The sequence below is a fragment of the Dendropsophus ebraccatus genome, chromosome 11 (assembly GCF_027789765.1).
Source record: "Dendropsophus ebraccatus isolate aDenEbr1 chromosome 11, aDenEbr1.pat, whole genome shotgun sequence".
NCBI classification, from domain to species: domain Eukaryota; kingdom Metazoa; phylum Chordata; class Amphibia; order Anura; family Hylidae; genus Dendropsophus; species Dendropsophus ebraccatus.
In genome coordinates this window covers 37,688,183-37,703,981 of record NC_091464.1, presented here as the reverse complement: position 1 = coordinate 37,703,981, position 15,799 = coordinate 37,688,183, and the positions used below count along the sequence as shown (strand labels likewise).

General features: G+C 40.6%; 1 protein-coding gene across 2 annotated transcripts in view; it reads left to right on the top strand.

Annotated features, from left to right (window-relative positions):
* RS1 (retinoschisin 1) overlaps positions 1–15,581 on the top strand; it is a 28,368-nt gene extending 12,787 nt beyond the window's left edge. The window contains exons 2-8 of one of the 2 annotated variants that reach the window (XM_069945402.1): positions 2,319–2,400; positions 7,110–7,154; positions 9,087–9,103; positions 11,089–11,176; positions 13,870–14,011; positions 14,337–14,532; positions 15,348–15,581. In XM_069945402.1, the coding sequence (XP_069801503.1) occupies positions 2,349–2,400; positions 7,110–7,154; positions 9,087–9,103; positions 11,089–11,176; positions 13,870–14,011; positions 14,337–14,532; positions 15,348–15,500 (693 nt within the window). In that variant the 5' untranslated portion in view covers positions 2,319–2,348 and the 3' untranslated portion in view covers positions 15,501–15,581. Of the gene's footprint in view, positions 1–2,318; positions 2,401–7,109; positions 7,179–9,086; positions 9,104–11,088; positions 11,177–13,869; positions 14,012–14,336; positions 14,533–15,347 lie in introns of both variants that reach the window. The other variant, XM_069945401.1, reaches the window with a different exon arrangement.
* The last annotated feature ends 218 nt before the right edge of the window (positions 15,582–15,799 follow it).

Below are 15,799 nucleotides of genomic sequence, written 5' to 3'. Positions count from 1 at the left end.
ACATGATGTACCTATAAAGGATGTTCATTATAGCGGCATGCACTCTTATTGTTACCAGCACTCTTATGAATAGAGCAGTTTCGTTGTACTGAGTATATGTATTCTGTGCATGCATCAAGCATACATTGCTTGTCTGTGGAAAAGAAACAACATGTAAAGCCGACTCAGGTAACCAGGACGTGGATTAGCCTCTTAGTATGTGGCTAATCTATGTACAAAGTCAGAGAACCCATGGCATACAGGCTGAAAATCAGGGTCAGAAAGTGGAAAGAACTGCCATAGTGACAAGGTGCTGCTCAGTAGATGTAGGAGGCTCCCCCAGGACTTACCCTGCTAACTCTACAACCAACTGGTATGTGGGGTGTTAGTGTTTTGGGTGTAATTATCAAGCCAGACACAAGGGTGTTAATGGACAATGGACAAATATGGCTAAAGCGGAGGTGGGGGGGGGGGTCACCCTTCTGGAAGTGAAGTAGCATGCTGGGGTGCCAGGAACTCCTTAATTTTATCCTAGCCCACATGGTAGCACTAGTCTGGAGTTCTCTTTCCTGAGGAGGGTATATACTGCAACTGGCTGGTTCCCTGTGAATTTCCAAATGTTTCGGAAGAAGCATTGCTCTCCAGTCCCAGCCCAAAGCCCTGGATGTTCCTAGGGTTACTGTGTCCATCCTCCCCCACATTCTCAGTGCCCTATTCCACCGGATGATTATCGTTCGCATAATCGTTAACGATTAACAATCTCAAACGACCGCTATTGCGAAAGACCTGAAAACGTTCACTCATTTCCATGGAACGATAATAATTACTTATGATCGTATTTGCGATAGTTTTTTCCTTGCTATTTCTTCGCTATTGCGTTCGTATCTACTGCGTCGACATCTTATTCGATGCGAACAATTTGCGAACGTTTTGCAAACGAGCAGCGATAAAAATAGGTCCAGGTCTTATAAAGCGATCAACGATTTCTCGTTCGGTCGTTAATCAATAACTGCATTTCAAGCGAATGATTATCGTTTAGATTTGAACGATTTAACGATAATCTGAACGATAATCGTCCGGTGGAATAGGGCCCTTTCTCTGTGGATATTCCTTCTCTAAAGATAGGAGTATAAGGCCTTTTACATAGGCCCATCATCGGCAAGTAACATTGCTAGAAACCCTAATTCGGCCAATAATCAACCCTTGTAAAAGGATCAGTGATCAGTTGAGGTGCGGGCAAATGCCAGATCCTAGGCTTATCACATCTTTTGGGCCGCCCTAAAATATATTGCTATTGTCCACACAACTCCCTCTGTAATGATCCAGTGATTGTGTGACCTCACAGTGCGATTGATCATGCCACTGAAGTCGCTGGTTGGCAGTCATTTGCTGTAGATGGCCCTATATTGGCCCTATATAACTTTCTGATATCAGTTGATTAAGAAGAAAAAGATTTTCGCTAGACAACCCCTTTAAAAATAACAATTTATATAACACCAACATATTCTCAACTGTATGAATATGCGTGACACTCTATAGACACAGCAGCTGCTTCATTACAGCGCTGTGCATATTCATACAGTTTCCATATTGGAGAAGCTGCCGTGCAGGGGGGGGGGGTATTCCACTACAGGCCTTCCATGTCTGTGTCGTCTGTGAAAAGCTTAAAGGAGTTGTCCAGCGAAAATCTTTTTCTTTCAAATCAACTGGTGTCAGAAAGCTATATAGATTTGTAATTTAATTTCATTAAAAAATCTCAAGTCTTCCCATACTTATTAGCAGCTGTATGTCCTGCAGGAAATGTTGTTTTATTTTCAGTCTGACAGTGCTCTCTGCTGACATCTCTGGCCGAGAAAGGAATTCTGTCTTGGTTTTCTATGACTCCCCATAGAAAACCTCTCCTGCTCTGGACAGTTCCTGTCTCGGCCAGAGATGCCAGCAGAGAGCACTGTGTCAGACTGAAAATAATACTCCATTTCCTGCAGGACATATAGTAGCTAATAAGTATGGGAAGACTTAAGATTTTTTAATAGAAGTAAATTACAAATCTATATAACTTTCTGACACCAGTTGATATGAAAGAAAAAGATTTTCGCTGGACAACCCCTTTAACATGGGAATAAGGCCTAAGCAATCATTTGCCAACACTTTCAGGTCCACCTTAAATGTGCAATAGGGCGATTTGGCACATTGTTCTTGGTATTTTGAGGCTTTTCAGATGTTCATTCACTAAATGACAATAAAGTGACCCTCCACAGGACACTAAGACGGAGGCATAAGGTGCTTAATGAGGGACAGATTAGCTTAATCTTACTTCCACACTGCGCTCTTTACCCCAGACACCACAGCCTCCTGAGCAAGAGAGAGAGATGCATTTCCACAGAAGGACTTCATTACTCTTCATACTATTGTGGCTGCAAGGTAGGAGAAACCTCTGCTGAAAGAGCATGGTAACTGGTCAGTCTTTAGGAGAACATCACTAGTTATAACTTCCCTCAGATTCCACACAGAATGCTGTGACATAACGTATAGTGTAATAATGTCTTTTTTTCTGTTTACCACTGGTTTTTTTTTTCAATTAGCTTAAAAAAAAAACCCCACATATTTGAATGATTACTGTAATAATATTCAAAATAACATTGGATTGTGTATTTGATTGTGCAAGCATATGAATTGAAGCAAGAAGATTCATTAATTTTATAATATGTAAAAAGTGTTTACAGCAGTTTATCGGACAAGTAAAGAGTCTTATAATTTTGGTAGTTTTCTGCCCTCTTTTTCTCATTTTTTTTGCCCTCTTTCACAATACTTTGAAGCCAGAGGGCCTTTCCCCACCTTACAACTGCTTTACCTTGCCGCCATTTGTTATCAGTGTGAATGAGCAGCCAGGAAACTGTAAAGAGGCACTGTCATGAAGAAAAAACTTTTTGTAAGAGAGACATGTCAAACATTTTGATCGGTTGGGGTCTGAGTGTTCAGAGCGTGACTGTTCGAAAGGCTCTATGCCACGTGATGAGACAGGCTGCATAGTGAAAGTCTATGGGGCATGTCTCTTAACATAGACACAGAGCATCACCCCATTCTCTGATCTGTATGGGTCTGAACACTCGGATTGACAAAAACTTTTGACGTAAAAAAAAAATTTGTTTTTTTTTTTTCGTGATAGGTACACTTTAACACTTTAGTGAATTGGGTAGGTAAGAGGTGATGCAAAGAAAGTACTATAAAAAAAATTATATTTTTATGACCATTGGTGGTCTCAACAGTCAGAAACATACTCATGATGTATCACATTTTGGCATTTTTAAATATGCCATTAATTGATATTGGTAGTAATCTAAGAGGAGATGGAAGCCAGTATTGGACACCTTTGGTGGCGGCATACCTTCTCTCCTCTGACAACATCTGTCAGGGGAAAGCTATGAGGCCTCCATATAACAACAGAATCAACCAACTTTTTGCCAAAATGTACGGGGACCTTAACAATAAAATTCACAATATTTCAGTCATACACCCTCTAGGCTAATTTCAAAGGGAAGCAATTAAAGGAGTATTCCCAACTGGATCTTTATGTCGTATTCACAGGATATGATAAATGACTAATAAATGTGTTAAAAACAGCAGAATGGGCTCAATGTAAAATACAATTTCTTGCTCTTTTCTGCGAGGTGAGAAGCGCACTCAAGCATTGGGAGAACATATAAACTTTATCTAAATCCTTGTCCTTGTCACAGTCTTTCACTGGGGTCCTGAGCTTGAGAAACTGCTTAGCCACCGTTCTGGCCATAATAAACACTGCCACTTTATCTTGTGAAGGGGACATTCTAATAATATCCATGTCCTTTAGGCAAATGTCTAAGATAGCATAGGTGAAGCTGATATAAAGCTACAATTTACAGGTTTTGGCCGGGTTTACAATTAGTAAGACAGCGGCCGTTCTGTGACACTGCCATGTCACTGAACTGGTGCTGTCAGTGAAGTGCACGCCGATACTGCAACAACAATTATTTGTTGAAAATTTACATTGTGTAAACTAAGCCTTATTCTGTACTGTGATTCTACATGTATAAGGGTGTAAAACATACTGAATATGGACCGGGAAAGAGTTAAAAGGGACAATCTACTTAAAGTATAAGTAAGCGTAGTAGTGTAATGAACTGGAATGACCCCATAACCACATGGAACAGAGCTAAAGATTTGCTTTCATAATTAGTAGACCATAAGGTTAGTCATAGTAATTTGGCCCATCCTCCTTCCACAATTAAAGGCGTACTCCAGATAAGGAAGACTTGTTTTCTATTAAAAGCAAATTAAAAGTTATATAGATGTGTCTATATAATGTATTACCATATCTTTGCGGTTCTGCCACACTGGTAGCTGATTAACATCCAGGTAGTGAAGAAAAATGGCCTCTGTGTCAATCCACATTGTCTCCTGTTCCCATGGACAAATCTTCCATGCCTCTGTCTCACTTTGTGTGTGTTTGCTGAGCACAGGCTGATGATGCAGAAAGGGGGCAGGGTGTGATGTAACAGGAGGCTCGGATGGATCCCCCAATCTCCTGAGTGATTCACCATCTCTGACCGGCCAAAAGCAGCTGCTGCAACTTCACTGATTGTGCAAAAGTCTGCAGTGAAATTAGGGCTGTGTTCACACATGTTGGGGTTTCTTTTTTTTTTTCTTATCATTTAACATTTATTCAAACCTCCCCCCCCCCTCCCCCTCCCCCCCCCCTGGGCAGAGCTGGAAAAAGAAAGAAAAGAATAAGAAAAAAAAAATTAGGGCTGTGTTCACACATGTTGGGGTTTCGTTGCAGTTCTGCAGCATCTTCACAAAAATGATGCATTAACACAAATTATGCTAAATGGCAGAGAGGATCAGAGCCAGCACTGCCAATCCCACCTTGAAAAAACAAGGCATAAATAGTATATGCCATGTAAGATAATATTGGATAAAGTCCTTATTGTGGGGCTCAACTTCATAGATAAATGCTCGATCATAATATGTATGTGGAGAGAAAAAGAAAAAATTTTCAAATTAAATTTAAAAGTTCTTTACTTTATTCAAATATCAGCATTACAGGTAGAGAATACAGCATGCTGTGTGGTGTTACAGGTAGAGAATACAGCGTGCTGTGTGGTGTTACAGGTAGAGAATACAGCGTGCTGTGTGGTGTTACAGGTAGAGAATACAGTGTGCTGTGTGGTGTTACAGGTAGAGAATATAGTGTGCTGTGTGGTGTTACAGGTAGAGAATACAGTGTGCTGTGTGGTGTTACAGGTAGAGAATACAGTGTGCTGTGTGGTGTTACAGGTAGAGAATACAGCGTGCTGTGTGGTGTTACAGGTAGAGAATACAGCGTGCTGTGTGGTGTTACAGGTAGAGAATACAGCGTGCTGTGTGGTGTTACAGGTAGAGAATACAGCGTGCTGTGTGGTGTTACAGGTAGAGAATACAGTGTGCTGTGTGGTGTTACAGGTAGCGAATACAGTGTGCTGTGTGGTGTTACAGGTAGCGAATACAGTGTGCTGTGTGGTGTTACAGGTAGAGAATACAATGTGCTGTGTGGTGTTACAGGTAGAGAATACAGCGTGCTGTGTGGTGTTACAGGTAGAGAATACAGCGTGCTGTGTGGTGTTATAGGTAGAGAATACAGCGTGCTGTGTGGTGTTACAGGTAGAGAATACAGCGTGCTGTGTGGTGTTACAGGTAGAGAATACAGCGTGCTGTGTGGTGTTACAGGTAGAGAATACAGCGTGCTGTGTGGTGTTACAGGTAGAGAATACAGTGTGCTGTGTGGTGTTACAGGTAGCGAATACAGTGTGCTGTGTGGTGTTACAGGTAGCGAATACAGTGTGCTGTGTGGTGTTACAGGTAGAGAATACAATGTGCTGTGTGGTGTTACAGGTAGAGAATACAATGTGCTGTGTGGTGTTACAGGTAGATAATACAATGTGCTGTGTGGTGTTACAGGTAGAGAATACAATGTGCTGTGTGGTGTTACAGGTAGTAACTGTGTGCCGTGTGAGTGGGACTACAATGAAATGATAAAGTACTGCAAATAATTCAGTAACACAATGAAACTGCAATGTGTGAACACAGCCTAGATGTTCTGCATGTTCGGAATAAAGATGGACTGGCTGCATGTACTAGATAATTAAAGGCGAACAGGCCCTTTAAAGTCAGAGCAGCCGGTGCACGCACGCGGCCTAGGAGAAGGAGAAGGGGTGGCCGAAGAGATGGTGGCACTGGGCCCATGCACGTGTGCTCCAGTGTCCGCTATTACAGTGAGCAGACCCATAACAATTGTCATCATATGAATAATGTTAGTAATGTAACTAAAATAAAATTCAGGCTATATGGCTATGTTCCCACTTTGGTAACATAGTGGGTAAAAGCAGCAATCTTGTTATAACCATGACTGCAAATAAAGTTCAAGATCATTATTTATGGCCGTGATTATAACAAGCCAAGGTGGGAACATAGCCTAAATATGATATTTACTCTACTTGAGTTATATTGTGCATTGCACTTGGGACCCTGTTTATTACTTTGGGACCCCTTTAAATAATTGATGAATCCAGGATTCAGGTTCTGATAATAATACACGGCTTGACTTGGTCCATATTGCTTCTTATTCACCTCCCCAAACATTACTTTATTGGACATCTGAAAAGCAAAGATATGCAAAAGAATTACCATAAAGCACCCTTGAATAAGCTGACTATCTATTTGGGGGGATGATTAAAGTAGTCTATAGACTAACCTCGGAAAATGTCTTCACATATCATAAATACGCTTCATTATCTGGTTAGCGGAGAGGACATTATGTGTACTGAATACATATGTTATGACAGTCAGATGTTTTGCTGTGCCATATGAGGCCGCAGATCTCCCATCCTACCAGCATGTCCGCAGCTCCCTATGTTGGGGAGTAAGGTAAACCCCCATTTAATTGCTGACACTATAATAATATTAGAAGAACAAAAAACACTATTCAAGGAGTTAGTCCTCAGGTTGCAGGTATACTGTAGTCTACAAGCCTAACTGATTGTGGATTTCCCTTTCTGTTTCTTATGTCTGATGCTTTTTGTGTAATATTTGAGCTAACAATTCCCTTCATCCTGCAGTGATTCAAGGTGTTAAATCTTGGCAAGATGAATCACCAGCTGATGGTGAGAATGACACATCTACAAAAGGTCTGGTGTTATTAAGGGTGCATTACTGTATTAATTTTTATGCAGGAAGTGGCAAATATTTTTTGATCTGATGGTTTATTTAAAGAAGTCACATGAAATAAATTTAAAAAAGAGCAGAAAGGCAGGGGTTCGGGAACATAATAAATAAAGTAAACTTACCTATTCTTGTGCCTTGTAGCATCGCTCCCGGGTCAAGCTTACAGCCATTGGCCTCCTGCAGCTCTTCCAGCTGCAACGTCACATACCTTGCTGATCGATTACCTGCTTACCCAATCACTCACTGGGGCGCACACCGCCCCAGTCACTGGCTGGCTGAGCGGTTGTTGGATCAGCCAGGCCATGACGTTGCAGCTGCAAGAGCCGGATTACAAGCAAGAATGACATCCGATGGCCATCAGCGGAACCTGGGACCAGCGCTACGGAGGCACACGAGGGTAAGTGGGTAAGTAAACATTGTTTACTAAGATCCCGTACCCCTCTGTCTGCCTTTTTTGATTTTCACGAGAATTCTTTTTTTAATGAAGCCAAAGGCATAGACCACTTATAGACTATGTACATCCAATCCCTCTCTAAGCACATGTGTTGATATTTTTTTTCTATTTAGAGCCAGATACTGAAACATGTTTTTCTTATTTCTTATTTCACTATAACTGGGGCTGCTATCTTGCCTGAGCTGTTTTTAACCGCATTTAAAGATATTCTTTACAACAAGCCCCATGGACATAGACTTAAGGGGGGAAATTTACTAACATGCGCCCCTGGCGTTCACCATGGAAAGAGGTTAGACCCTTTTATGTGGCGCATGCTAACCGTACCCCGTGTTCGCCAGGCGTAAACCAGGCAAAAATGTACACCTGCTCCGCGAAGGTGTAGATTTGAGCCGCAGCGCCTGCGCCAGGAGCAGGGCTGGACAGCTGTACTAAGAGAGAGGGCCTTTATTTAAGACTGGTGTACGAGTATGCCAGTCCTGTTAAATATCCCCTGCAGTGTCCCATTGACATGAATAAGAGACATTACTGCATCTATTATTTTCTCATTATAAGGCTATGTTCTCACTTCAGGAACATATGAGGTAAAGGCGGCCACCTTGTTAAATAGAGAGCAACTAATAATGATCATGATCATTATTAGCGGCCATCTATGTTACCTTCCTTGATATTTTCCTGAAGTGGGAACATAGCCTTAGGCTAAGTTCACACACAGTAAAATAAAAGCAGACAATGTTTGAACAGATTTAAAAAATTGCTGTATTCTCCAAAGGCAGGTATATAAAGGCATTATATGGACAGTTGTCAAAAATTATGGTCTATATTATTATTATTATTATTATTATTATTCTATACTGTGTATGCACTGCTGATTTCCCATTGACTTCAGAAGAGCGCATTATTATATTAAAAATACAGCCCTATTTTAACCTCAAAATTACAATCGTATTTTGCTTTTCATTTATGCTTTGTGTGTATGGCCTTAAGTGGATAAAGATGCCAAAGTCAGTTTACTACTACATCAATAACTATTGCATATTTACTGACATTATCGCCCTAGATAAGCAATACAAGTTAACAGAACAAATAATTTTAACTTAAAATTTACAGTAGTTTCCACCCATTTACATGCTGAATGTCACAGATTAAATTACTAACAATTTTGTTCGGCTTGAAATAAGTATACAGAAGCATTCTGGCATTTAATGTTAACAGCCATCTCCTCTAGGTTATCATAGCCTTCCCCTTCTCAACATATAACATATAGCTCTTTGTGTCCTAGCCTGTTTACTTTTAGCTTATGATTACCTTAGGCCTGGTACATGATACATACAATATTATATGCTAATATGTTATAATGGTGTCTTTTATTGTAATGAGAGTACATAGTGTTACTTCTTTTCATATTTTATCTCCCCAGCCTTGGTTACCAATGAGGTAAGATTTTCTTTTTCTATAATAACCCTAAACTTTACACACACACACACACACACACACACACACACACACACACACTTCTAAAAAAAATTTAAAGCATGTTAGAATAAAGCATTTTGTAAATCTCCTTTGAGAAATGATGATAGTTTCATAAGACACTTAGCCCCCAACATGCTATATTAATCAGGTAGTTAGATTTGGTAAATGTAAGTGTTTAATAAAAGGTCTTACCTGTTCTACTCTAGGACAAAAGTGTACATGATGACCAATAGCTGAAAGATGTTGCTACAACATTATGCAGATATTGATGATCATGCCAGGCGCCTGTCTCCTCTTAGGGTGGGTTCACACTGAGAATTCTGCGGAATTCCGTCGGCTGTAAGACACCATTCCGCCGGCTCCATAGACACCACTCTATGGGCCGGCTGATTCCACATTCTGCCGAATGAATTGACGTGTCAATTCTTTCGGCGGAATGCGGTATCCGCCCGTGCATAGAATGGTGTCTATGGCACGGGCGAAGAGGCGCATGGCCGTGAGCGCGTACAGGCGACGGAATTCCGCAAAATTTATCCGCGAGAATTCCTCAGTGTGAACCCACCCTTATCTTGGAAGGTATACTTCCGAGATGTATCGAGGCAGGAAGTGAGCGCAGGTAAGACATCTTCTGCTCCCTGGACTTTAAGGGGATGTTTACACCGAGTAAATCAGGTGGAATTCTGCAGTGGAACTTTTCCATAGGTTGTATATGAGAGAGCACGCACTCCTTCGCTGCCGCCTGATTGACACAGTGTGAACATGATAATCCCTCCTTCTCCTGTATGAACTATGGCATGTATTTTTCCTTGGTACCTGAGGTTTGTGGGTAAATTTCAAGATTATTTTCTATGAGCATAGCCGTACAGTACTTCACACTCCTACTCCTATTAGTAAAAAAAATTGTGACATTAAAAATGTCATTTGTAGAAAGCCAACATCATCTGTTACTTACAAAATGTTCATACAAATTAATTGACTAAAATTTGTTGCAACAGCAAGAACAATTATGTCTGCGAGGAGTTGAGAACTTCTTTAAATTGTTTTAAATAAAATAATTGAGAACATTTTCTAGTTTATTCGCATCAGAGTAGCAGTATATTATGTATTATATCAAATCATAATATTTTGTAATTTCACATTTTCTAGTTTATTCGTATCAGAGAAGCAGTAGATTATGTATAGTATATAAAATCATAATATTTTGTAATTTCACATCTATTGTCAGGACAGTTCAGGGCACACAAAGGAAACGCTCACACAGACAGGTGCAGCCCTGACACTGTCCCACTCCCTCTGTCCCTGCCTACTTGCCACCAGACTACCCTAAATGATGGTGGACAACCAGGTGACGTTCCCTGCACTGAAATAGGGTGACACGTGAGACAAGACAAAAGACGATAACAAAGACAGACAAAACACAATGGAGGATAGTCGGGCAAAAATGGGTCAGAACCAGGAGAATCAAAATATAGACCAGAATCACAGAGCCAAAGAATAGTAACAAGCAAGCCGAGGTCAGATATAACAGGAGTTCAAAATACATAGGGATAGAAAGCCAGAAACAGGTACAGCAAGTGTAATCCTATAGCAGCTATCAGGCCTAGGAAATGACTGAGCTTTATGTAAAAGCATGTCCCAGTCTCAGATACGATTGGAGCAGAGAAACAAGAGATTGCACAGGAGGACCAGGCTGTCAGTCATTATCCAAGGCAAGGTGTTAACTGTATCCCTGCTGGAAGAAATCTTCCCAGTCAATGAGCAGGGAGTTACCCTAAATCAATAGAAATGCCAAAGCAGAATAAAACCATGTTCACACCAATAAAAATGATACAAGAAAATAACTAGTGTGCACGTACATTTCGCTGCCATGATCGTAACCAGCGACCAGAGCTCGAGTGCGTGGTTTTACCAGGTACAATGCTGACATCTATATTTGGTTTCCACAGTGGCCTACTAAAGCCTGCAAGTGTGACTGCCAGGGAGGAAGTGGATCAATATCATCTACGCGAATTACTGCACTAGACTGTATGCCAGGTAATAACTAACTGAGCTGTTACAAAGTGCCTGTGATATAACCTGCTACCCTGAGCTGGCAGCTTTGTAATGAGCTGTCAACGGAAGGTGCAGAAATCAATTATTTGTCCTTCATTAAAGAGGTTATCTAGGCTTAGGGTATGTTCACACTACGGAATTATCGCAGATACCATCCCTCGGATTCTACTGCTCACCCCCTATGCTCAAGTGGATTCTGCCATCTGCCCAAAGAATTGACATGTTAACGGGACAGGCGGAGAGTCAAGTTGGAGCATGCAGGAGTGAGCGGCGTAATCCACGGGATGTTATCTTTGAGAATTCCGTAGTGTGCACATACCCTAAGAATAACCTGGCCTCTTTCTTCCAGAAACCACAGCATTCTTGTCTCCAGTTTGGGTGTAGTTTTGCAGCTTAGTTCCATAAAATGAAATTAAGCTGAATTGCAATTACCCACACAACCTTGGGACAGGTGTGGTGCTGTTTTTGCAATAAAGTAGCTGTGCTTTTCCTGATCCTGAATAACCGCTTTAACAAACATAAACCAGCATGTGACGTAAGTAAATTAACATACCCTAATACTTTACTATCTGTATGTTAATTAGCCCAAAGTAGGCATCGGGGTGGGGGGCAATAAGTCTTAGCCTGTAATTATACCCAGCAGGTAGGATTGACAGGCAGAGAGGCTTCTACATCACACACTGGAGTAAGGCTAGGTTCACACTGCGTTTTTGCAATCCGTTTATTTGATCCGTTTTTTTGCAAAAAACAGATGAAAAAAACTGACGCATTTGTGTGCATCCGTTTTTTCATTGACTTCCATTGTAAGAAAAAAAAACGGATCAAAACGGATACGTTTTTTTTTTAACCAACACAAAAACGTAGCTGACACTACTTTTGTGTCCGTTAAAAAAAGGGTCTATTTTGATCCTTTTTTTTTTTTTTTTTTTACAATGGAAGTCAATGAAAAAAACGATCCGTCAATGAAAAAATGCATCAGTTTTTTTGAAAAAAAAAGGATGAAAAAAAATGGATTGCAAAAACGCAGTGTGAACCTAGCCTTAAAAACCTCTGTGGCTGTTTATCTCTCTTGCTGAGCCTGATTACATGCTAAGTGCTGTGACTGGTTGCACTCTGCTCTCCCCCTCCCACCATGCCTACTTTGGACTATTAATATATGGCATACAGCTGGAGTAAAGTGATATCTACAGTACTGGATTAAAGGTATCATGACACTTATATGCCACAGTGAGACTAACTCCCCTTCTTCTAATAACCGACTAGTGTCATAAACCGTATCGGGAAAAAAAACGAGGGAATAACTCAGCACTAACTAGCAACACAACCTACAAGAATATATTGCTGATAACCCAAATGATATTGATAAAAATACTTTTTATTGATACTTAATTAAAAATACATGTGAAATAACAAATAGAGGAAACAGAACTGAATTGGCAAGACACATGGGCTACATACATTAATGGTAAACAAACCTCTATTGAAGATAACACAAAGGTAAAAATGCTGGGAGAATCATGATGTAGCTTCCCCTTAGTATAGTCCAACAAACGTGACTAATAACATCAGTAGCATCAAAAAATACGATATTCAATACCTTGTGTGTGTAAGTACAGAGGAGCCCAGTGCCGTGTGCCCCGACGTACGTTTCGGCTAGAACGCCTTTATCGAGGGGTCCCTTTATTGGCCTTCACATAATATTTGCATATAAAAAGTTTTTATTGGTTGGGGTCTAGGAACCCCACCTATTGCTAGAAATAGCTGGGCAAAGCATGACGCTGTATACTTCCCTTCCTAGCTTGCTGCTTATTCTGGCTCATTGCAGGTTCCTTACACTTATAAGAGTAATATAGAAAAACTGGTTACATTATATAAGTTGTGAAATAAATCCAACAACTTCCAGGGTAGTAGAGAATTCTTTAACCCTTTCCCAAGTACATGTTGGCTATGTCCCGCCATATTAGGGCCTGATAAAGACCCAATAGAGTATGCAATAAAGCTTTGAAGAATTTCCCTTTTCTACCTTGGAAGCTGTTGGACTTTTTCACTATGTTTAGAAATAGAGATGAGTGAACCGGGTTGGGGTTCAAGTCGATCCGAACCCGAACGTGTAGTATTTGATTAGCGGGGGTTGCTGAACTTGGATAAAGCTCTAAGGTTGTCTGGAAAACATAGATACGGCCAATGACTATATCCATGATTTCCACATAGCAGATTGCACTGTATAGCGCGAGATCACTGTGTATTTACAGAGCCCTTCCCGGGAGCCCTATATTAAAAACCTGGCAGTGAAAAGCCTAGTCTTTGAGCAATGATGGTGCATTTTGTTCTGTGAAAGGGGTTTCTCCTGATTTTTTTAGTTTTTTTTTTTTAATTTGGGCAATTGCTGTGTATACTACTTATATCATTTTAGCCTCGGTTCAGGAGTTTTTTTTTAGGGTTCACTTTTTATGTTAATGAAATAGCACAAACCACCGATCCTGCAAATAACAGAGAGTCACAAAGTAACTCTATGTATATCTCGGGGGATTCCCTATCATATACCCCCAGCCAATATTATAAGCCAACTTTTCTGCACAAATTATGCTAGAAAAATAAATCTGCCCCAATGTAGTTATCCTGGTCTTATTTCCTGCATACAGGTGATATATAGTATTGATGTGCTTGCGTTTCAGAATGTCCTTATCATAAGCCTATGGGATTTGAATCAGGAGCTGTCACAGCAGATCAAATCAGTTGCTCCAACCAGGAGCAATACACAGGCTGGTATTCATCCTGGACGCCAAGCAGGGCCCGTCTTAACGGCCAAGGATTTGGGTAAGCAAGTCAAACGAGGAACATTGTCAGCATTATGATACATGTACAACTATAGAGACACACAGATGGCTACTTAATGTTGGCGAAAGTGTGACAGAATTGAACTCCAGTGTATTATGGGGGGACATATCTAGAACCTACATCAGGTTTCTTGTGTAGATGCAGCACTTGTGTGTGATTTTTTGGCTGATTTGTGCTCGCCTCTTTTGAAAAGTAGGTGGAGTGCAGCGCCACAATGGCCTGCCGCATTACTATGATCTATCTATGTATCTTTATTTTATTTAATTTTACAATGCTTTATACAATGCTTTGTTCTTTTATGAAGGTGTGCATGGCTATCTAAATTCCAAGACAATGGCCAATGGCTTCAGATTGATCTAAAAGAGCTAAAAGTTATTTCTGGGATTATGACTCAAGGAAGATGTGATACGGATGAATGGATGACGAAATACAGTGTCCAGTACAAAATTGATGACAGTCTAAATTGGGTTTACTACAAAGATCAAACTGGAAACAACAGAGTAAGTATACACTATGCCCTAGCAATGGGTTATATTATAGTTGTATGAGTGCAGCGATGGGATATATATAAAATGTCTTAAGCAGGGATTCTCAGTTTAGCATTGTGTAGCTTTTATCACTAGTGTTGAGTATCAAACTCTTTGGATTCAGCAATGTTCTCAGAACCCGAAGACTCGGCATTTCATTCTGTGAGGCTGCAGAAGATGAAGCAGCCCTTCGGAGTCCTGGAAAATTTGGAAACCGCCATACGTATTTTTTGAATTATTCACAGCTGTTGTTGCAATCTGCAACAACAGCCATGATTAATTAAAAAAATACTTTCAATTGCAAATGAATGGGATCTCGGCCAGTGTGTATGCACATATGCTCCGGCAGGGATCACTAGCGGCCACAGTAAAAACTGACATGTCAGTTTTGTGTGGCCGCTATTCATTAAATAGCGGCTGCCCAAGCCTGACAGGTCACACAATGGAGAGCGCCCGCATCCCAATTCAATATAATTGAAGTTTTTCCTTGCCAGCACTGCAGTACCGGCCGGGATAAACTTCACTGACACCGGCCGTTCTGTGACTCGGCCGGGTCACAGAACTGCCGGTGTCATACATAGTGTAAACCTGGCCATAGCATGTATCCATGTTTTCCTGGCAGTCCTAGGACGGCATCAAGCTTCTCCAGACACCTAAGGTCAAATGTCGAGTTTTCAGGTTTGGAGAACATTGCCGAACCGGAACAGTTTAACCTCATAGAACTACATCTCAAATGTAGGTATAAACAGAACAGCAGTATATATAATATCATTCTCTTTCTTACTTAGGTCTTTTATGGTAATTCAGATCGAACATCTACAGTACAAAATTTCCTTCGACCGCCAATCATATCCCGTTACATAAGGCTCCTCCCGTTGGGCTGGCATGTCCGCATAGCTGTACGGATGGAGCTTCTGGAGTGCATGAGCAAATGCAGCTAAACTGCTGACAATATCTTGTATAAATCATATCATTGAAAAAGAAACAATGTTGGATCAGGTCATTAAAGTTTAGATGTAACTAAATTGGAACATTTCTTTTGTGACTTGGATGTAGACGTGAATACGAGCTGCTTGAAAATTATCTGTGTGATTAAATGTTTATTGAATTATACTTTTCTAGCATAGAACATCATTTTACCCTGATGTGCGCTCTGTATTAGGGAAACAATGGTATTATTCCAGCAACTGAGAAACAATCATCTACAGAACTATTCCAAACTCCTCTTTTTTCATATTTC